The 15,912-nt window shown below is 42.9% G+C and overlaps 1 protein-coding gene across 7 annotated transcripts in view; it reads left to right on the forward strand.

Annotated features, from left to right (window-relative positions):
- The window catches only part of LOC110532379 (E3 ubiquitin-protein ligase MIB2), an 88,366-nt gene that overhangs the window by 40,273 nt on the left and 32,181 nt on the right, over window positions 1–15,912 (forward strand). For 3 of the 7 annotated variants that reach the window (XM_021616232.3, XM_090184702.1, XM_021616231.3), the window contains exons 4-12: window positions 5,887–5,993; window positions 10,472–10,666; window positions 11,659–11,801; window positions 12,161–12,268; window positions 12,407–12,511; window positions 13,130–13,292; window positions 14,053–14,186; window positions 14,293–14,441; window positions 14,820–14,976. In XM_021616232.3, coding sequence (XP_021471907.1) covers window positions 5,887–5,993; window positions 10,472–10,666; window positions 11,659–11,801; window positions 12,161–12,268; window positions 12,407–12,511; window positions 13,130–13,292; window positions 14,053–14,186; window positions 14,293–14,441; window positions 14,820–14,976 — 1,261 coding nt within the window. Of the gene's footprint in view, window positions 1–5,886; window positions 5,994–6,192; window positions 8,946–10,471; window positions 10,667–11,658; window positions 11,802–12,160; window positions 12,269–12,406; window positions 12,512–13,129; window positions 13,293–14,052; window positions 14,187–14,292; window positions 14,442–14,819; window positions 14,977–15,912 lie in introns of those variants that run through there. The other 4 variants (XM_090184704.1, XM_090184705.1, XM_090184703.1 and 1 more) reach the window with 2 other exon arrangements.

The following is a 15,912-nucleotide window of genomic DNA, read 5'->3' on the forward strand; positions in this document are numbered from 1 at the left end:
CTAGAGAGAAGGGGTGAGGGATGAAGTGAAGAAGAGATACTGTTATTGTGTGTGTGGTCTCACCTGGTGTCCACACTACTAAGTGGCTACAGAGTACTTTATGCTGAAAAACAGACACGTGAGGACAAACAATAGAAGATAATGTCAATAGAAGATGCTGTATGTGATGCAGACACCTATCGGAGTGTATCTGAAACATTTAAGTATAGAGGGCTATGTATCTCACCACTTGGTCATTGCAAGGCTAACCCCCAGGGAAAACATGACTTGGCAGCAACAGATGTAACCATGTATTGCTACCACTGTATCATCAAAGGTATTATCTAAGTGAGTTTTAGAGAAATACGAACGTCATCTGTTACTAGCAAATTATGGATTTCATTAATCTTGTTTCTTAAGCTAAATATGTTAACGTGGGCTATATTTAGCACTTTTATGGGATGCTTGATTGTTTTTATTGCTTTACTGTGAAGTTTAGCAGAGGTAGACATACTTATTTTCCACCATAATTTGCAAATAAATTCATAAAAATCCTACAATGTGATTTTGTGGATTTTTTTTCCCCCCTCATTTTGTCTGTCATAGTTGAAGTGTACCTATGATGAAAATTACAGGCCTCTCATCTTTTTAAGTGGGAGAACTTGCACAATTGGTGGCTGATTTAAATAGTTTTTTGCCCCACTGTAAGCTTTGTTTCCAGGTGTCACTAAAAGTTGACACCCACAGAGCTCCAATAGCCTCATAGCCAGTTATGGAGGGCTAAAGGTCTGCTGAAGTATGGGTTGTTTGTTGGTGTCAAGTTGTGACCAAATCAGTTGTTTAAAATCCATCTTCAGCTGTTCTGAGCTGCCCTTCATAATGTAATTAAAACCCACATTAATTATGATAGACTCAATTTCCTGATGCTGGTTTAAAATGTTTGGGAGCAGCTGATTGATATCCAGGAGCACAGGACAGCAGCAAGTGTTTTGCTCCAGGGACTGAGACATTTCTCACCAGTGAACTGCCCTATACAACTGCCGGAGAAGGGAATGGCAAAATCCGGCCATTCCCACCTGTCAATTCTTTTGAGTCTTTCACGGGCCCACGAGAAGCAGGATAGCGTATACCCTCTGCTCACGGTGTTAGTTCCAGACCTCCCACAGCAGGCCATGCTCCGTCAGATCCAGAGAGATTGAAAGAAGCCGAACTCGACAACGAAGCCACTGCTGCAGTCAGCGTAGTTGGAGTCAGCACCACCGTCACAGACACAAGCAATCCCAGCGATGAAGGTGCAGGTAGATCAGTCACCAATGCAGCAAAGTTATTCCTTATGTTAATCTGCTCCAAACCTCTCGCAGTTACTTCCGTCCGCTTGGCATCATGCCGGTACCTTTGATTTCCACGACTTGTGACATGGGACCATCACTGATTGGAAAACTTTTCTTGCTGTTCTCCATCTACTTCACTACAGGATGGAGAAGAAGAAGCAGATGGAGACGATTTCCTTGGCAGGCAAGTTCAAGGTAGCACAGGCCATTCGGATAGGGATAGATGACAAGGCTGGGAAACATCCATCAGGCCCGAGCAGCATCCAGCCATATGAGTTAAGAGTTACAATTTGCGTTTTCCCCACAAATTCACGAAGAATTGAGCTTTGTTTGCTAAGCATAGCCACCTCATTCCTGGAATCTTCCTCTAGCAAACAATTGCTGCATTGGAACTCCGGATTGTCAATATTGTCCCGGACAAGAGCATAATAAACAGTTTCTACAGCCCTGGAAACGTTCGTTAGTAATTCCAGGCAAAGCGGGCTCCATTGCAGCCTAGCTACTGTAGCTAGCTAGTTGGTAGCAGGTGTTGACACAGGTATCTGAGTTATTGAGTTCTGAAGTTTTCGGCGTAGAGTCGGTGTCCTCCGACAGCAACTGGTGGGGATACACAAGAAACACAATGAGGGGCTATACTGATCAGAATTTGGGATCACACTTACTCACACACTGGAAATAAGCACTTTCCTTTAGCTTGTGCTATTGCGAACATTGTACGAGTTCCCTTCGGTAGGCTAGCTCACTGTTTGGGGGCGGAGTGTGTCATCAACAGGTGTTGATGTTTTTCTTTGCCATTTAGATTGTTCATAAACTAGGTTGTTTTTCAATCTTTGAGTTTCAACTGCTAGTGGAGAGAAGACAATGCTGCTATTAGTTTGTCTCTCTCCCCTTCCGGACAATGTAATCAAATCATGAGTGATTTCGACATGGGTAATGGTCAGCAGTTGGCACGATTTAAGCACATTCCAAAATTTCACATTATGGTCAACATGTCCCTAACCCTGTTCTGGCTTATCATGTGGGCAGAGAGACAGTTGGTCAGGCAGGATTAGACATTTAATCTCTACTAAATCTGTTTTGGATAATGTTGTCCCCCCCTACATATTTTGTCCAGTGGTATCTGGACCTATAAATCCCATAAAGTGGTGTTTATAATTTGGCTGAACCATATTGGTGAAAGCAGCCCATTAACATCATCCATCCTAATCTACCAACTCAGGAAGTCCTGCAGTATAAACCAGCATTGTTTAATTCAGGCAATGCAAATAGTCTGGGTAGCCATTTGATTAGCTGTTTAGGAGTCTTATGGCTTGGGGATAGAAGCTGTTTAGAAGCCTCTTGGACCTAGACTTGACGCTCCGGTAGCGCTTGCTGTGTGGTAGCAGAGAGATCAGTCTATGACTAGGGTGGCTGGAGTCTTTGACAATTTTCAGGGCCTTCCTCTGACACCGCCTTGTATAGAGGTCCTGGGTGGCAAGAAGCTTGGCCCCGGTGATGTACTGGGCCGTACGCACTACCCTCTGTAGTGCCTTGCGGTCGGAGGCCGAGCAGTTGCCATACCAGGCAGCGATGCAACCCGTCAGGATGCTCTCGATGGTGCAGTTGTTAAACCTTTAAGGATCTGAGGACCCATGCCAAATCTTTTCAGTCTCCTGAGGGTTTTAAATAACACTACGTGAAAGCAATATTTTTTGGAACAAATGTTGCATTTTACCCCGTTATAACTAGCTTGATAGCAATGTGAAAATTGTTGTGTAAATCTGCAGCTCAAGTCGACTCCAAAACCCACAATGCAATGGTCTCTCTGACTGACTAGTAGCTACACACAATAATACCAAAGTAAGCATGTGAAGTAGCTAGCTAGCTGTAAAATAACCTAAACAAACTGCACTATTAATTTAGGAGTCTACAATCTCACCATGTTGAACCTGCCTGCAATTAGTCTGTGTGCAAAGTGCAAATGTTACCATGGCAACAACATCCCTTTTCCACAGACACACAGGGCGCATTGTACTTGATTGTACTTGAAGGAAAAACTGAGTTGAATAATTTGGTACACTGTTTAGATTGAGGGCAATATATCTGGAGTGCAGGTAATTGTTTTAATGTGTTATCCCCTATCTTCATTGTTCAAATCAAATTTTATTGGTCACATACACATGGTTAGCAGATGAAGCAAAATGCTTGTTCAGGACCTTATACAGTGCCTTCGGAAAGTATTCAGACCCCTTGAATTTTTCCAGATTTTGTTACATTACAGCCTTATTCTAAAATGGATTAAATAAAAACAATTCCTCAGCAATCCACACTACTCCACAATGGCAAAGCAAAAATAGGTTTTTATACATTTTTGCAAATATATTAAAATAAAAAACAGATGCCTTATTTACAGAAATATTCAGACCCTTTGCTATGAGACTCGAAAATTGAGCTCTGGTGCATCCTGTTTCCATTGATCATCCTTGATGTTTCTACAACTTGACTGGAGTCCAACTGTGATAAATTCAATTGATTGGACATGATTTGGAAAGGCACACACTTGTCTATATAAGGTCCCACAGATGACAGTGCATGTCAGAGCAAAAATCAAGCCATGAGGTCAAAAGAGTTGTCCGTAGAGCTCCGAGAGAGGACTGTGTCGGCACAGATCAGGGGAAGGGTACCAAAACATTTCTGCAGCATTGAAAGTCCCCAAGAACACGGTGGCCACGATCATTCTTAAGTGGAAGAAGTTTGTAACCACCAAGACTCTTCCTAGAGATGGCTTCCCGGCCAAATTGAGCAATCGGGGAAGAAGGGCCTTGGTCAGTCTTTTAGAGTTCCTCTGTAGAGATGGGATAATCTTTCAAATGGACAACCATCTCTGCAACACCACACCAATCAGGCCTTTATGGTAGAGTGGCCAGACAGAAGCCACTCCTCTGTAAAAGGCACATGACAGCCCACTTGGAGTTTGCCAGAAGGCACCTAAAGACTCTCAGAACATGAGAAACAAGATTCTCTGGTCTAATGAAACCAAGATTGAACTCTTTGGAGGAAACAAATTTATTCGCGTAACAATGTTAAAATAGTCAAAGGGTCTGAATAGTTTCCGAAGGCACTGTAGGTATAAGTTCCAACACGTTTTCCTGATTTCACAGACTGACCACTTAGAAGTTGAATCGTGGTGAAAATATATATATTTTACTCACTGATAGAACATCGGCTTTCACCAAATTAACAGGAGGTGTATGATTTTTATTTACAGGGATGGATTATCATGTCAAGGGCCATATGTTGTGTCTCCTTGGTGATGCGGGTGTATTCTTGGAACACACACACTTTTAGCTGTGCTCTCTGACGGCCTGCTTCCTGATTGCCCTGCTGTCTTGGGATTAGGCCTCAAAGCTCTGCTTTTAGACACACGCCACCTCACCTCCCCACTGTCCCAACTCCGGCCATAAGGCCCACACCGGGATTTACTGTCAGTCTGCAGTAAGCCACCAAGAAGCAAAGGTGCCACAGGCTTCTTTTTCTATAAGGCCCCAGTGCCTCACAAGTTGACCCGACGCATTCGGAAGATAACCATGACTAGCTTCGTAAATGTACGCGTTTGTGTTGGACTTTGACGCCCGTGTGCAGCCGAATGGGGAGCAATGCGTAGGAGTAGCAAAGCCTCTCTTTATCCCAGTGGAAGAATGCCCAGTTGATGGTTGTTTTACTTTGATTATAGTGGATTCAAGTTGCGTGTCTCTCGCCAAGCTGCATGGCAGAATGAAACCTGGATGCTGACCTTGCTGAGAAAGTATGGGAATAGGCAGTTCCTTTGCCCCTTTGAGATCTGACCAAATCTTTACCATAAGGTATGTCTTTTTAGACCCCCCCCCCCCCCCCACACACACCCTCCCCTTCTGATTTCTTAAGAATTTTGTGTAACTGCCTACTTGATCCTGTCAAACAAGTTCTGGTATTTGCCAACCATATTCCGCTTGGTTGTGTTGTTGACATGAGATTGTCCTCTGTTGAGAGGTTAATGGTTTCGCAGCATGAGTTTTCAGTTTAAGACGCCTCTCAGCCCTCAGTGATGCTGAACGACCCGTCAAAACAAAGATCTTTCTTTAATTTAGACGGGCAATCGAGCCCATGTACGCCATCTCGACCTTGGCAAGCACCCACCACATAAAACCTCCCTTTCTCCCCACCACCCTTACTGATTCAAGTGTTCTCAGTAACATAGCCTGAACGTTGTTGTATCTCTGACTTTCTGGCTAGTACGTGTGACCTACTGTAGTGTGTCTTTAAGCCAGAGAGCGTTAAATGTGGCCTGTTTGCCTGTGGCACTTAGTGGAATTTAATGTAGTCCAGACTTACGTATTCGACATAGCTATACGTTTTAGCTTGTGTTTTTCTGGTGGCCGATAAGCGATGCATTTGGAACAAGCATCTGTCGGTCAGTGGTTTTCGGTTCCAAAATTGGACAATGTCATTTGGACAGAACATTCTGCATACACTATATGTTGTATAACGAGTCATAATGCTGTTTTCCTGCCATACTGCTTTATGGAGAATGTGGTTTGTATTTTTTTACCTTTCACAGAGTGTGCTTGGCCCCAAGGCAGAATCTCCCACGGATCATCCTCAAAGGAATATTCCAGGGGGTGAAAGTGGTACGCGGACCCGACTGGGACTGGGGAAACCAAGACGGTGAGTGAGGGAGTGAGCAGAGCAATCCATCCATACCGACCAGGGCCTTTTATTTTTACCAGTGTGGCTGCGTTGTTGTTCAATCTGTTTCACCGTGACCCCATAACCTTAGAGACGATGGAATCTTATTACCTACAATGTGACAGTTTGAACTGGTGTGTTTGTGCTTAGTGCTTCAGGATTTTCCCCCAACCCACAAGTATCTCATTGAGTGTGTTTAACATATGTTTCTTAAAGAGCTGTGTCCATATGAGCAAGTTTTATTTTCCCTTTCGTACCGTTTCCCCTCTAGTGTAGCGGAATATACAAAGAAGTCACATGAATTCTAATTATAGCATGTGCTGCAACTCCGGACAGGACAAAATGGTCTTTGGGGTTATTTAATGTTTTGGGACGTGGTTTTCAAGAGTCAAGATAATTTAGCTCTTAATGGCAAATCATTAGTGAAGAAACAGATTTGCCATACAAATGTAACTATTTGCAGAATCTCCATCTGCGGTAAGTTTGATTGCCCCTGTTTCTTTCCATTTCAAAACCATTAAATATCATTGCCTTTAGGGATGGAAAAATCTATCATTAGCTCTTTCTATTACCTCATGTGGGGTCAGAACCGGGAATGACATTGTCTTTTCTGTGTTAAAGCACTGGCGAATGAGTCAAAATGTCCTTTTTATGTCTTTGAAAGTTAACCCCTGGGGTCTAAGTCAGTCATCATCAGTCTTTAATCAGAGTGTGGTAAGTGCATAGGGACATTCTTGGCATGGTCAGCAGAGAGCCTGTCACTTTCCATGAGTCCTATCCTGTTGTTACCTGGCAGGCTGTGTAATCCTTGATTTTGTAATCCTTGATGTAACCTGCATAACCTAAACTATACAATGCCAGGCTCTCGCTTTGTGGTGGAAACTGAACGTAGTATTTGATGACATTTGAACTTGAAGACTGTCAGTAAGTAGTAAAGTAGAAACGTATCGTGGTGGTTAGTAAATCAATGTATTTTATTGTACTTTCTCTCGTGTTGGGTTACTGTAGTCTGAGAATGTGAGTGGTGCTAGCCCCAGCCTGTACTTGTGCATTGTTTTGTGTTCTGTTTATTAGATTTTTTTTCACTTCTAACCAGAATCAAAGGGATGATTGGCCAAACCTTGTTGAAAGATGGCCAATGTTCACTGTCTGTTCAGATTACAGTGCCTTCAGAAAGTATTCATACACCTTGAAAACGTGTTTTTGAAATGTTAGGAAATGTATAGACCCATTAAATACACAAATATCTAATTTACACAAGTATTCACCCCTGAGTTTATACTTTGTAAAATCACCTTTGGCAGTGATTAAAAAAGTATTTGTGGGTAAGTCTCTAAGCGCTTTTCACACGAGAATTGTGCAACAGTTTACCATTTATTGTTTTCAAAATTCTTCAAGCTCTGTCAAATTGCTTGTTGATCGTTGCTAGACAAAGATTTCAAGTATATTTAAGTCAAAACTGTAACTCGGCCACTCTGGAACATTCACTGTCTTCTTGGTAAGCAACTCCAGTGTAGATTTGGCCTTGTGTTTTAAGTTATTGTCTTGCTGAAAGGTGAATTAATCTCCCAGTGTCTGGTGAAAAGCAGACTGATTTTACATGTGCTCCATTGTTTCTTTTTTTTACCTGAAAAACTCCCCTGTCTTTAATGCTTACAAGCATACCCATAACATAATGCAGTCTCCCCTATGCTTGAAAATATGGAGTGGTACTCAGTAACGTGTTGTTTTGGATTTAAAAACTAAGAATATCAAACAGGAAGTTAAAAAGAAGGCAGCTATGAATAAGTATACCGACATAGAAGGTTTGAATAAAATGCTGGTTGGACTCGGATCAGGGGAGCCATTTGGACAACAAGGATTTCGACTCGGCTGACAAAGATTCCTTTTTCGAAGGATTGGATCCACTTTTTTAGATTTGTAAGTAAATTATTTTCATGACTTTATATAGCTAATTTACTATATGTATTTCGTTTTTTTATGTTGTCTGCTTTTTGTGCTTTGGATTTAGGTTACATAGGCCTATGTAACAAGTGATTTCAATGTTATATAATTCCACAGTTTGCTCTTGTAAGTTTCATCCTTGTAACTTTAGAGGCCAGTAAACTCTCATGGCCATTGTTTGTTTATTTGTGGTTCCTACCTGTGCCTTTGTCTCGAAGGTGTTACTGTTTGCATTGTGTGTGTGCGTGTTTCACACCTATGTGAGTCACTGTACAGAAAGTTTAGGCTTGGTGTTTTTACTATACAGTAATGTCATTTTGTCAATTTAATCAACTGTAATTCTGTGTGTCTTTCATCAATATGATGATGACGTTTGAGAGCCACCCCTCCCCAGTAAGCGCCCCTGCCGGTCAAGGTCTTCACCCCCCGCTGCTATGCCAATCACCCCGTGTGATGGTTCTACATCCACTTTTCATAGACTTCTTGAAAAAGAAAGTGCTTGTGGCACCATTCGTCCTAACATAATTGGTTCCCCCAAGACCAAGGTAAACGACATGACAAAGACAGTGGAGAGGGGGACCATACATTGGATCAGGACTAACAAGCTACTTTTTCACTAGGGAAGTAACCTTGCTCACCACACAGCATAAGGCATTCAGTAACAACCATTTCTCAAGGAGGGTGAAAAAGGAATGATGTCTCCATTACTGTTTCTGTGAAGGACTACAATGCCAGAATGGAGGGTGTTGACCTATCTGATGCTCTGATCTGGTACTCCACAAGACCAGGAAGTAGTATGAGACTTTTTTTTTTAACGCTTTGTGGACATTGCTCCAGTAAATGCTTTCATTCTCCGCAAGCAGATGGCCAAAGCAAAAGGTCAAACCCCTCTCACCCAGTTGGCCTTCCGAGAGCAGCTGGTGTTGGAAATGGCTGAATTTGGGGCCCAAAGCAACCTCACAACCATCACAAGACCCCCCACTCAAGGTGAGTGCCACTATCCAACATACATGCCAAAAGACAAAAGGAAGAACCGCAAGCATTGCACAAAACACAGGGGGGAAGAAAGGGGGAAATACCAGATCTTCTGTCCAAAATGCTAGTTCTCTTTTTGTTTCCTGGCAGAAAGGGACTGCTTCAAAGACTATAACGACATGAGCAAGCTATGGTGAAAGTGAAATCTAATCATCTACACCTGGGATGTAACACGAATGCCATTTTGTAAATTGTTCAGTTTATTTCCAGTTTTGCACGTTTTTTTAGTGAAGGACACGTGTGTAACCAAGTTTGTGTTTGATAAGACCTTTTTCAATTTTTTTTAATGTATATCTGTAGCTTTTATATTGTTTTTGTAAACAGTTAATTTGTGTGTGGGACCAATACATTGGATACATTGGATATGCCTAGGCTAACACTTGGAAGCGTCCCGTGAGCACACCTGACACCGCTTACTAAAACATCTGCCCATTTCTAGTTGTTAGGTCTATCAATCCCATTTTTTTCCTGATATTGTTCACATGTTGTGGAAGCCATCTAATGTGTTTCTAGCTCTGGGCATCAGTAATTCACTTATAGCTTTTCAATGAAAGATGACTTTCAAAATTTAAAAAAACAATTATTTTGTGTGTGCTTGATCTTGTGTATTCTGAACTACGGAACTCCTATCTTCTGATAATTTCCCCATAATCTCCCAGATATCTTCTTTCCAAATATACCAAGTTTTTGAGAGTCATATCATGTAATTACACATGAATAGCAGTTACTTTTGAGTATGTCTATTTAGGTGGAAATCTACATTTTGCCGTTACATTTTAAGAGGTTAAACACTATTGCACAGTTAGTCCATGAAACGTATTATGTTACCTGTTAAACACATTTTTACTCCTGAACTTATTTAGGCTTGGCATAAGAAAGGGGTCGAATACTTATTGACTCAAGACATTTCAGCTTTTAATTTTTAATACATTTGTAAAACATTCGAAAAACATGATTCCACTTTGACATTATGGGGTATTGTGTGTAGGCCAGTGACAAAACATGTCAATCAATTTTCAATTCAGGTGTGGAAAAAGTTGAGGGTTGTGAATACTTCCTGAAGGCACTATCTGATTGGTCTTTGATCCTTTCTCAGCATCCAGAGCACCAATTTGGAGTCACAATCCCCACTTGTTGTTTCTTGTTTTCAGTATGTGATGTGTTGAATTAGCTAAGTCTAGAATTGACAAGATTCCTTTAGCAGAGTATGGTCTGTGTGCTGTGTGTTCCCAGAAATGGGTTGAACATTTGGCTGTGAAACATTGATGGGCACCATTTCCTGTTTAAAAATTGTCTTTTGAAGTGGCCTGTGCACGGAATCGAACTACACAAAATAAAATGATTGTGTTTCATATATTCACCCTAACTATTTCTCTTCTCATCATTCCCCATTTTTCCCCAATAAGCCTATTTTTTAAATCTTGCTCTCTTCACTCTTTCTCTCCTCCCACAATTGTACACCATGTGTGCATGTGCAGGAGGAGAGGGTAAGGTTGGGAAGGTGGTGGACATCCGTGGCTGGGACACAGAGTCCGGTCGCAGTGTGGCCAGTGTCACCTGGTCCAATGGTACCACCAATGTCTACCGAATGGGTCACAAGGGCAAGGTAGACCTCAAATACGTGTCTGACGTCCAGGGAGGCTTCTACTACAAAGACCACCTACCAAAGCTCGGTATGAAACTAGGTGGGGTGTAGACATGCTTGTTTTTGTCATTCTAGAAAATAGTGTATGTATCCTATAGATCAAGGGTGTCAAACTCATTTTGCCCCACGGGCTACATTCGGTCTTCCTGAGGTCAGAAGGCCATACTTAAAATGTATTATTTCCTCGTTGTCAAAATTTGCTAAAAAATTGTCTTATCCATCGCTATTGAAATTTTGAATACTCTTGACTTTCTAGCTTTTGTTTTGATGACTGTTAGCAAGCTGGACAGAGTAAAGAGATTTATAAATGTAGTACCATTATAATTTCTACACTGTTTCGATTAGGTTTTAGTTATTTTAATGTCGATTCAGATTGTCTCCCCCCCATACAATTAATTTGGGCATGTTTGACAACCCTGCTATACACTGAGTAAATCAAACATTATTAACACCTTCCTAATATTGCGTTGCAATCCCCCCCCCCCTTTGGCTTTCAGAACAGCCTTAATTTGTTTGGACATGGACTCTAAGGTGTCGAAAGCGTTCCCCAGGGATGCTGGCCCATGTTGACTCCGTTGCTTCCCACAGTTGTTAAGTTGGCTGGATGTCCTTTGCGTAGTGAACCTTTCTTGTTACACACAGGAAACTGTTTAGCATGTAAAACCCAGCAGCATTGCAGTTCTTGACACACTGTTGCGCCTGGCACCTACTACCATGCCCATTCACCCTCTAAATGGCACACATACACAATCAATGCCCAATTATCTCAGGGCTTAAAAATCCTTCTTTCACCGGTCTCCGCCCCTTCATCTATACTGATTTGAAGTGGATTTAACAAGTGACATCAATAAGGGATCATAGCTTTCACCTGGTCAGACTGTCATGGAAAGAGCAGGTGTTCTTAATGTTTTCTATGCTCCGTGTATATCAATATGAAGTCACTCAGTGTAGAGTTGGCCTATCTTTGTCATAGGTTCCGATGTGCGTTTGTGTGTTTATCTATGATTCGTGCGTACACAGGTGAGCACGCAGAACTGCAGAGGCAGGAGAGTGCAGAAGGCCACACCTTCAACCAGGGGGACAAGGTGAAATGTCTCCTGGAGGTGGACATCCTCAGACAGATGCAGGAGGGCCACGGAGGGTGGAACCCCAAAATGTCAGAGGTACTGAACTAAACTCCCTCTAAGTCAAATGGTGGAATTTCTCTGACAGAATTTTATCAAGAGTCTGACCTCATTCCAAGCTTTCTCCAGTTGTAGAACTACTTTGAAGTGTTTACCACTTTGTAACTGCATATACTGCATGTGCCATGTTAGACAAATATTACTTCAAATTCTGAGTACCGATTCCCCATTTTGAAACTTTGAACCCAGCTTTATGTAATGTCGTTGGCGTGATTGGTCGCTGGTGTGCAATAGAGCAAAACCAACAAGCACCTTTTATGTTCAAATCAATGGAGCTAGCGAAACGATAAGGTCAAGGCCGGCCACAATCTGCGACTGCAAATGTGTGTGTTTTACAGTACACCTGCAGAATCGGGATGGTACACAGAATCACTGACCGGGGAGATGTCCGAGTCCAGTACAGCAACAACATCCGCTGGACCTTCCACCCAGGGGCCCTAACCAAGGTAGTCTACATCTACCAGTGGGAAATGAATACAGGCTCACAGCATGGTCTTATAAGTTAGCGATGTGATGCTAATGCTAACAGATTAGCATAGAATCACATCGCTAACAATTTGCTGTCTTCCCCTTTCTTGCCGTAGGTGAACACTTTTGGTGTGGGCGAGCTGGTGCGAGTGCTGGAAGACATAGACAGCGTTAAGAGGCTTCAGGCTGGCCATGGAGAATGGACAGACAGCATGACACCCGTATGTTGACATAGCCTGAGGCTAACTTCCCATACCCTGGAGTTAACTTCCTGTAGCCTAACACTAACTTTCCTTAGCCTGGCACTAACCTCCCTTCTAGGTTTCCTTAGCCTGGCAAGAACTTTGTGTCATGCCGTTGTGCGAAGCCTCAGCTGGCAGTCGGCCCTCTGCATTAGAGGCAATGCCCTTTATGCCTCGGGGACTACCGGTAAACAAGCTTAAGGCTTCTGCGAAAGCAAAGCATCCTGATTAATTACCTATAAATAAAAGCCCTGAGAATTTCCAAGAGTGTCATTGGTATCTAAAAAGTGTGCATTTGAGATGGAAAGATGACAATCATGGTTTGATGGAGGTTCTTTGAAACACTTCCTCTCCTTTATGGCCTGTGATGGGTGTTAAAACCTAATATCTTGTCCTATTGGTCATGGTGGAAAGGAGACAACGAGAGGAACATTTAAAGTGTAATTGAACAGAGTCCATAGTCCTACCTACCTATCTGGTGTCCTAACACTGTCAGTGTCACTGTCTTTTCACTCTCCTTCCTTATCTCCCTCTCTCTCCTCTGCCCCCCACCCATCTTCCTCCTTTTGTTTTCTACACCCTCTCCTCTCCCATCAGGCCCTGGGGCAGGTGGGCAAGGTGCTGAAGGTGTACGCCGACGGGGACCTGCGCGTGGCCTTCAACGGCCAGACGTGGACCTTTAACCCGGCGTGCCTCTCTGCCCAATCCGTGGAGGTGGACGCCAACCTCATGACGGTGGAGAACCCCAACGTATCCGGAAGTAAGGACTACTGAGACCTCGCAAACAGGAGGAAGGGGGCCTCTTATCCAACAGTCATCCAACGAGTTTTGCTTTTTATCTCTCCTTCCATTTCCTTATCACTTTCCCTGAATCCCTATGGACCCCCTCCCTCTTCTTCCAGCACTCTTGCTGCAAGCTATGCATGCACTACTGACCAAGGGCTGTGACAGTGGCTGTCTGTTGCATATACGGCCCCTCATATCGCTGTTTCTCCTTGTCACTGTCTCCATATGCATGACGAACGAGTTTCATTTGCACGTAATTTGCATGTCTCTGAAATTTCTGGTTTTTCTCTCTTTCATGCCCCTTCATGTTGGAGGCAAGCTCCAGAGGCCTCATCAGCATATGTGCCTCGACTGCTCCTCATGTGTGTATGTGTGGTTCTACTAGTCTTGGGTACTCTGGCTCAATCACCCCTTTTTCTGTGTCCGTCATATACATCATGGTGGAAGAGAGTGGATACGAGAGGCTCGTAATGCTGGGTTAGGGTACACAGGGACATTTTGACTCATTCCAATGGTTGTGCTTTGACTTGGTAACTCTTGGTAACTGTGTATGCCCTCTGGGTTTAGAGGGGCCTGGAGGGTAGCACAGCACCCATGTTCTCCATGCTCTGGAATCCATCACTAACATGTCTCTCTTTCTTCTATTTTTCTTCTTTCTCCTTCCCTTGCTCTTTATTCATCCACATGATATTTTTTCACTTTCCCTTTCCCCCCCTCTTTATCTCTCTCTCCAGACACAGTCATTTCAGTCCTGGAGAAGCTGCTGTCTCAGTCTACAGATCAGGACAACCCCAGCCGGCTGGTCATCGAGGCGGCGCATGGCAGTGCCAACAAAGTCCGAGAGCTTGTGCAGAAATACCCTGACAAGGTGCGTTCACTCCCGGCACCGCAGACTGTATGTCTGTCATCTCTTAATGCGATTGTGTGTAAGACATCTCTTAATGTGATTGATTGTGTGTGTGACATCTCTCCAGGTGGATATAAAGAACCAGGGCAAGACGGCGCTGCAGGTGGCAGCCCACCAGGGCCACATGGAGGTGGTCCTGGCTCTGCTGCAAGCCAACAGCTCCATTGAAGTGAAGGACGAGGACGGAGACACCGCCCTGCACTACACGGCCTTCGGGTGAGAGGAATACACACACACACACACACACACACACACAAGGTTGCCAGTCTTAAGTACCCTGTATTCACATTGTTAGAAAACAGGTTATGGGGGTGGTTGGTCTCTGGATTTAATTGGATTTGGGGTGAAAATCACTACACACACAAACAGTCAATCACACAGGGGCATTACTGTTGTCCATAATCCCTCACCATGCCCCCCACAAAATAAGTGATTACAAACATACATTTGTTATCAGAATGAGTCAATTAAAACAACACAACAAATATATGAAAATGCATTGAGTAATGAATATGTAAATGAGTACCCTAAATTGATAGGAAAATGATTGTGGTTAGGGATATACATTTTGTTGCTCATTGTGTGTGTGTGCAGGAACCAGGCGGAGATTGCACGGCTATTGCTGAGCAAAGGGGCCAAGGTGAACCTGCTGAACAACTCCATGTGCACAGCGCTGCACATAGCCGTCAACAAGGGCTTCACCGATGTGGTGCGTGTGCTGTCGGAACACTCAGCCGACATCAACCTACAGGTCAGTACCCACTAATAACAACTACATTATCTGCGTCAGGAATGCCATCATATTCCTTATTTGAATTCAATACTTTGGTTCATGCTTTCTTCTGTCATGCTCACCGCCCGTACATACAAAACACACACATGCATGCGCAAACACACACTCACAAGTCTCTCAAGAAACTAAACCGCATAGACTGTAATGGCAGACATATTTATTTTAACTAGGAACAAAACAGAATGTTTCCGCAGATCCTTTTCTTTTGAAGCATTTTAACACTTTGTTTTTTATATTCTTTGTGCTTTTACTGTGTATTTATTGATGTATGTATTGGCTAGTGCAATATAATGTCCCCTTTGGGGGACTAATAACTTACTATAACTTACTAATAACTTACTATTCATTTTTCTGCTCAAGCAATGTGCGTGTTCAGCTGGAGTGGAATGGTTGCTTGAAGTTTTTGTGTATGTTGGGGTGGCAGGTAGGCTAGTGGTTAGAGCGTTGAGCCAGTAACCGAAAGGTTGCTAGATCGAATCCCTGAGCTGACAAGTTAAAAATCTGTTTTTCTGCCCCTGAACAAAGCAGTTAACCCACTATTCCTAGGCCGTCATTGTAAATAAGAATTTGTTCTTAACTGACTTGCCTAGTTCAATAAAGGTTAAATATTTATTTTTATTTTTGTTAATGTGTGTATCTGAGCTGTACTGTAACATAAAAGAGCAGCATTGCTATACATGAGTACTCAGAGTAGGCTTGGGCGATATACCGTTTATATCGACGGAATGATTTAAAAAAATATATTTATATATTTTTGGGGGGGTACCCCAGGGCTGCGGGGGTGCATGCTACTCCACTACTTATACGTTAAGTATAACTATAACAAATCTAAGATGTATCAAATAAATTGTATCCAGCTCCAGCTTTGCATTTGGTTTGCTAACTTGCTAGCCA

The sequence above is a fragment of the Oncorhynchus mykiss genome, chromosome 9 (assembly GCF_057628025.1).
Source record: "Oncorhynchus mykiss isolate SJ-2025 chromosome 9, ASM5762802v1, whole genome shotgun sequence".
In the NCBI taxonomy this organism is placed as follows: Eukaryota; Metazoa; Chordata; class Actinopteri; order Salmoniformes; family Salmonidae; genus Oncorhynchus; species Oncorhynchus mykiss.